A 6,830-nucleotide genomic window follows, 5' to 3' on the forward strand; every position below is an offset into this window, starting at 1 on the left:
TCCGAATTTTTCGGGCAAGGGCATTGAGATTACTCCACTAGCCGTTGGAGCCACCAGAATTGGCCTGGATGAGGTTGGAGGTTGGACCTTCTCAATTGGGATTGGCTTCAGCACGTTTCCTCGAATGTCGAATGTTGGATCGCGACGTTCTGGTGCCTTGATCAAAATCGTTTCCTCTGATCTGTTCCCGTTGCTGATGATGATGTCGTTTCCTGAAGCTAAATATCGATTAATAATGAGAAAATCAAAACAAGGTGTTAATTTCTGGGCTACACGAGTCGGACAAAACATACCAAAGCCACGTGGCATTTCAATCTTCGAAGGGGAGAATCCATCATCAAACGCACGGTCGAAATCATCGTATTCCGGTAGATCAAGCGATAGAGTTCGAATCTTGGACATGGCAGGATTGGTTGGAGCAGCTGACAATGGGGTAAATGTTAACAAACATAAAACGACAAAGACGCAAGATTTTTTTTCTCAATTTTTTTTTCATTTTTGAGAATGATAAATACTAAAAGGTAAATAGTGAATCTAACTTTGCCAACTTTTTTCTGCTATTTTGATCTGGTTTTTAGTACAAACTGAAGACGACTAAAACAGCCAACTTGTTTTTTTTTTCAAACAATAATAAATTCCTACCAGGTGTGTGCGTGCTTCTGCCTCCGTTAGTGAGCAACTCCTTACTAGCGATAACTTGAGCGCCATTGGACATACTAAAAACACAGAGGGTCAGGTGACAAGAGGAAATATGAGGCAAAGGACAAACCTTGACAATGGGACTCCTTTCACAGGATTTTTCAGATACAAATCGTCGATATTCGATGGGTTTCCCCACGATTGACCTCCGAGTGGATCTCCGTGACCGGTGTGGATGAAGGAGCCTGGAGGGGAGGACATGAGGTAAAAGAGACAAGGGGAGATAGGGTGGTTATTTTGAAAAAAGGATAATAAAAGTTACTCACCAGCAACCGGCATGGAAATTCTCGACGTCCGATCGTTGTATGACGTTTTTGTGTTATTATTCAGAGGTTTAGACGCGAATGGAAGAGGTGGAGGCGCTTGAATCACTGGTTCAGGTCTCATTCTGATCGTTGGAGCTGTCGGAACCTTCTGTAAAAAAAATTTACACAATCATTGAGCACTACACACTTGGAATGGGTAAAAAAAACCAACTTGTGGAGTAACAGCGGATGCCGCCGCGACCGCGTGGTTTGTTTGTGCGAACACCACCGATCTCGGAAATGTTCCGAACTGCTGATTCTTTTTGTTTTGTCCAAACCAGTCCTGACCGCTGAAAGAAAAAGAGGAATTTGAAATCAATTGTTTGAGAGCGCTGGGAAAATAGGGAAATGAAAAACTAACGTGTTTTCAACAACCACCACTTCATCTCCTTTGGCTAGAATGAGGGCTCCTGGCTGGATGGAGTTGTACCCTTCTCGAGCAACAGCGTCAAGGAAGAAAGCAGAATTCAGGTCTTCTCGAATTGTTCCAAACTTGCAACGTTCTGGGGAGATATCGCGAAGGATCTTGACGGCAACATCGATCCGCAAGAGAGGGACGTTGGTGCCTGAGCAAGCGGATTAGCTGGTTTCTTCTCCGCAAGACGGGTTTGTACAACTGGTGGTGATGGATTACGAACTGGTTGCGGAGTTGGAACCGGTTGCGATACTGGCTTTGGTGTAGATGCAGCGCTTGGCACTCGAGTTGGTTGCAGAACTTCTGTTGATAGAATCGGCTCGGACGTCTTCTGTCCATTGCTTCTGGCCCAAGTTCTACGCCTAACAACTGCGAATGAGCCTTCTCCGAGTTGTTCGAACAGCTTGATCTGGAAAAAAGCAAAGATTAAAAATTGGGATTTCTGAAGTAAGATTGTTGAGTTGATATGCTCTGAATTTGTCTATAATTTCATAAAATGCTCAATTTTATCTAAAACTGCGTCAAACCCGTCTCAAACGCTGTGAATCTTATCGGATATCCAGAACATAATTTTTTTAGGGAATACTTCATTCGAATTAGCTTTGGATTTTTCTAAAGTTTTTGTGACTTGTTCTCGATGTTTATTTCAGTCCATGAGCTTTCAAAGTCTTAAAATTGTTAGGAAAATTGCTGTCGTACAAAATGTCGAAATGAGTACAAAATGTCCAAAATCTGCCATATTATTATCAGTAAAAATGCTCGATATTGTCATAAACTGTGTCTAACCGGTTCGAAACGTTATGAATCTCATTTGATATTCTGAAGCTAACTTTCAGGTAAATATTCTGCTAAAACAAGCTTTTCCAAATTTTCTGAAGGCGTTGAAAATTGCACTGAAGGTCTAAAGCGTATCCTCGAACTTTAAAAGTCTCAAAATTTGCGAAAACGATTTTCTTAAATCTCAACTCCAGATAATCTTTTGATCAATTTTTCAACCAAAACAATTTACCTGCTCATTGGGTATGAATGCCTTTTCATCAATTGCACTTTGATTTTGTGTTGATTGGTCACCGGCCACGTACACCTGCTTTGGATCGCTTCGATTCCACATTTCTCTTGACATTTTGAGAATTTGTTCACGAAGCTGCCTGATTTGTGGCTGCTGCATTCCGATATCCTTAAAAAAATTAGTTTCACAAAAAAGCCTCTTCACAATCTTCTGCATACCTGCATATCCTTGTCCCGTACATGTGAAAAGTGATCAAATCGTCGAACATTGAAGACAAAAACGAATTTATCCTGGTAGGCTTCGAGCTGGGACTTCCGGAGCACTTCCAGCACGATATCATCGACAAGCACCCCTCCTGTGCTTGCCATTTTTGAGTTCTGCAAAAATATAAAATTCTATAAGCGAAAGTAATCAAGGAGAGTGGTTGGCGAGAAATCAATCATGGACGGAAAGAAAAGCAACACTTTTTGAAAAAAGAGAAAAACGTCGAGAAAAAAGGGTGTTAGTTGGCAAAGAGGACATTTCTGCCGAGTCTGACTGATAACACAAGGGGGGGGGACGATCAAAACTTGGTCTTTTGAGTTTAAACTTATCAATTATCATCGAAAATAGAAAAAACATCAGTTTCACAAGAAATCTAGGAAACATATTCATCTGGTTCGAATATGACTAACTTAGTACACATGTTCATGACGTATGCATCCAAACAAGATCGTCAGAAGCCGAAAACATCAAAATCCATTTTTGTGCAAATTCTGAAAAACCCTTCTCCCATTCCTCTGTCGCAATTTCAGATAGTTCGAAGACGTCATTCCAGTCCTTATCTTCTCGAATTTCAAGTCAATGTTGATTTCACGTTCAATTGCACATACCCAAAAGAAAGAGAACGAGTTCTTTTTTTTTTGTACCGCTTTCAATGCATTTTGAAGTGATATCCTTTTATTTTCTCCTCTTCTCTTCCTCGCCTGGCCTCCAATTGCCCGCGGTATGTCCGGGGTATCAGGTTCCTGTGATAAAATCGAAGAAAATCAACAAGAAATGTAACAAAATCGGTTTATTATGAACAAGTTAGAAAGAAACAACAAATACAAGCTTAGAATTCAAGCAAGCTCACTTGAAATCCTTAAAGCTCACTTGGAATACTCCCTCAAAACTAAATTTAAACAGTGCGCGCGCCGAGCGGGATAGCGGTGTGTCGTTGCGTGGTTAGAGGGAACCTTTAGAAGGGGTTGGAGGGTAGCTGCCCCAGGCAACTCTCCAATTAGTTACTCAAAACGTCCCTAATGACTTCCTGACCGCAAAAGCTTATAATGGACCCGTATTTCCTTTTGCCCTACCTATTGCGCGCGCACAATGGTCCGTTAGCCTTCTCTGCCTCTCTCACTCTCTCTCTCCCCCATCCACCTTGCCCCGTTCATTAGTGTGTTCGCCCCACACAGTGGCCCGCTCGTCCTTGCATGGTCCGTTTGCCCTCTTCTCACTGTTTGCGCCTCCCCCTTCAGCACACTCTCTACTCTTCTTCCTTTAATATTGGTCCGCTTGCCAGTTTCCATTATTTATGCGATTTTTTGTTCAGTTTTGATGTTTATTCAAGTGCGCATCCGATTTCGATTGTCTTCTTTTGATCCTGGCTTCAGTTTTTCTTCCTTTCTCACTTGACACACATAGCTTGCGTAAGGTTTTATTTTTTCCGTTGTATTATGCGAAAAAAGACAATGAAAAGACGCGTAAGGTTGACCGATGAGTGAAATATTGAAAATTTTGATGTTTTCGGCTTCTGACGTTCTTGTTTGGTGTTGAGCCAGGGCTGACAACTCAATTTGCTCAAGATTTCTAGTTGAAAACGTTCGTTTTGCACGATTTTTTTTCTCTAGTCTGTTTCGGATTACCACGAGTATCTTTTTCGGGGAATTGTCTTCCGATTGGGCTCTGACTGACTTTTGGTGATGTCTTCCGTAATTGTGTGTTTTCACTCAGATTTTTGAGCGTCACTCTATCAGAATCACGCTGTCTAATTGCATTTTTATGAATTCTTGATGGGAGAGCTCTAGAAACGAGAATTTATATAACTTGGAGCATTTTCAAATTTTCTCAAGGAATTCAAAGTTTCAAATCAGTTGTTTGATTTTGGAAAACAGGACTGGAAATCCAAAAATTTCAATGTTCTCTGGTTCGCGTTGTTTGGAAAATTGTCTTCCAACTAGGCTAGAGCTCAGTTTTGGTAGGTAGATGTTTCCGTAAATTGAAGTTTCTAATCAATATTTCCAGCGTCACTAGATCAGACTCATGCTGCTCAACTGAATATTCATGACTGGAAATCTTGAAACATTCGTCGAAACTAGTTGAGAACCAGGAGCTCAAAATTTTCAAATTAATAGATTTTGAAAATAGGACTAGAGATCCTTAAATTCAAAAATAAATGTTCCTTTAGAAATGTTTTCTTCTTCCCTATGGCTTTCTAATCAGTCTCGCCGAAAAAAAAAACCAAATCAGTTGGTCCTTCCTCATTTTAAAATTTATTTTTGCCGAGTTTTCCTCTTTCTAATCAGTCTCACCAAGCAGAAACGGGTTACAAAGCCCCACGGCATTTTTGTTTACATTCAAATTTCGAAACATGGTTTATAGCCCAAGAATGACTCTCCGTCTTTTAAATGTCTCTGATTCATAGTTCCAGTTGAGTGAGAAGCGCGCTGAGAAGAAATAAAAAAAAACCGTTGCTTGTCTAGAAGTTTCTTTTTTTCATTTGTAACACATCTTCGTCGTCTTAATGCTATTTAAATTGAATGAAAAGAAGGAAGAGATGAGAAGACGACGTCTTCGTTTTCCTCTTCGTCTTCTTAAGTTTCCACCCATCAAAAAACCAGATCCAATTGGCTGGCAACATACTAGAAGAATTCTCTCCTGGGTGTCTGTACACACACATGCAATAAGAACACCCTTCTCTTCCACAAAGTTACCTCAGCACTCGTTTTCCTCACCATCCTCCCTGCTTCTCATCTATTCCATCTATATCTTTTCCTCTCTCTCTTTCTCAACTCCCAGCCTCTGGAGAGTTCTTGTAGGTTTTTCTCTTTCCACCATCCAGTCTTTCACGTTACTTGTGTCTGCGTCTCGCTACAAAATACTCTGCGTGTTTTACTATTTCATCAACCACGGTCGAATGTCAACATTCTCCAGTCAGCCGGCAGTCTCTAGTTTTCCGTCTCCTCGACTCACTACATTTTGTTCTGCGTCTCGACCTTTTTTTTCTATTTTTTTTTTTTTTTGAAAAGAAATTTTATGTAATAATAATCTTTGTCATGCCGTTGTTATAAACAAAACAATAGTTCCTGATCGGATTAGAAATTGAAAATGAAAACGTTTCGTTTTCCTTTGTTGGGAAACCTTTTTGTTGGAGAAATGTTTCAAATTTGTAGCATAAATGTGTCAAACTGTTTGCCAATGTCTTCTCGTTCACCAAAGAACACGAAAAAGTTGTACTTTTGTAGTCTGAGATGGCGCACAAACTCACACTTTTGCACAATCCCTCTTGTAAATCTAATTTGGGAAATTCAGATTTTCCCTCAGTCCGTTTCATTTGAGAGGATTCTTCTCGCGGTAGAAATAAATTTGAGAAAATCGTGTATTTTCAAAACAACATTTCGATTCTCTGACTATATTTATGGCCTTATCAGAATTGGTTTGAGTCAACTCATATGCTCATAATGCGTCATGCATACGTCATGAACATGTGTACTAAGTTAGTCATATTCGAACCAGATGAATATGTTTCCTAGATTTCTTGTGAAACTGATGTTTTTTCTATTTTCGATGATAATTGATAAGTTTAAACTCAAAAGACCAAGTTTTGATCGTCCCCCCCCCCCCCTTGTGTTATCAGTCAGACTCGGCAGAAATGTCCTCTTTGCCAACTAACACCCTTTTTTCTCGACGTTTTTCTCTTTTTTCAAAAAGTGTTGCTTTTCTTTCCGTCCATGATTGATTTCTCGCCAACCACTCTCCTTGATTACTTTCGCTTATAGAATTTTATATTTTTGCAGAACTCAAAAATGGCAAGCACAGGAGGGGTGCTTGTCGATGATATCGTGCTGGAAGTGCTCCGGAAGTCCCAGCTCGAAGCCTACCAGGATAAATTCGTTTTTGTCTTCAATGTTCGACGATTTGATCACTTTTCACATGTACGGGACAAGGATATGCAGGTATGCAGAAGATTGTGAAGAGGCTTTTTTGTGAAACTAATTTTTTTAAGGATATCGGAATGCAGCAGCCACAAATCAGGCAGCTTCGTGAACAAATTCTCAAAATGTCAAGAGAAATGTGGAATCGAAGCGATCCAAAGCAGGTGTACGTGGCCGGTGACCAATCAACACAAAATCAAAGTGCAATTGATGAAAAGGCATTC

General features: G+C 40.2%; 3 protein-coding genes across 3 annotated transcripts in view; 2 read left to right on the top strand and 1 right to left on the bottom strand.

The window, feature by feature from the left end:
- Nucleotides 1–373: 373 nt before the first annotated feature.
- CBG16016 lies at nucleotides 374–2,796 on the bottom strand (the record flags this gene model as incomplete). Its single annotated transcript, XM_045238898.1, has 9 exons — nucleotides 374–441; nucleotides 643–716; nucleotides 770–884; nucleotides 966–1,113; nucleotides 1,177–1,294; nucleotides 1,366–1,570; nucleotides 1,639–1,828; nucleotides 2,429–2,596; nucleotides 2,647–2,796. 9 exons carry the CDS (start codon nucleotides 2,794–2,796, stop codon nucleotides 374–376), a joined length of 1,236 nt encoding a protein of 411 aa, XP_045095939.1.
- Nucleotides 2,797–3,344: 548 nt separating this feature from the next.
- CBG27456 lies at nucleotides 3,345–4,813 on the top strand (the record flags this gene model as incomplete). Its single annotated transcript, XM_045238899.1, has 4 exons — nucleotides 3,345–3,437; nucleotides 3,678–3,888; nucleotides 4,505–4,619; nucleotides 4,807–4,813. The coding sequence occupies 4 exons, from the start codon at nucleotides 3,345–3,347 to the stop codon at nucleotides 4,811–4,813; spliced, it is 426 nt and encodes a 141-aa protein (XP_045099823.1).
- A 1,664-nt stretch (nucleotides 4,814–6,477) lies between these two features.
- The window catches only part of CBG16014, a gene marked incomplete at both ends in the record, with an annotated part of 17,467 nt that continues 17,114 nt past the window's right edge, over nucleotides 6,478–6,830 (top strand). Inside the window, 2 exons of the mRNA XM_045238900.1 lie at nucleotides 6,478–6,627; nucleotides 6,678–6,824. Of these exons, the coding sequence (XP_045095940.1) occupies nucleotides 6,478–6,627; nucleotides 6,678–6,824 (297 nt within the window). The remainder of the gene's footprint in view (nucleotides 6,628–6,677; nucleotides 6,825–6,830) is intronic.

This window comes from Caenorhabditis briggsae, assembly GCF_000004555.2.
Source record: "Caenorhabditis briggsae complete genome, chrX, whole genome shotgun sequence".
NCBI lineage: Eukaryota > Metazoa > Nematoda > Chromadorea > Rhabditida > Rhabditidae > Caenorhabditis > Caenorhabditis briggsae.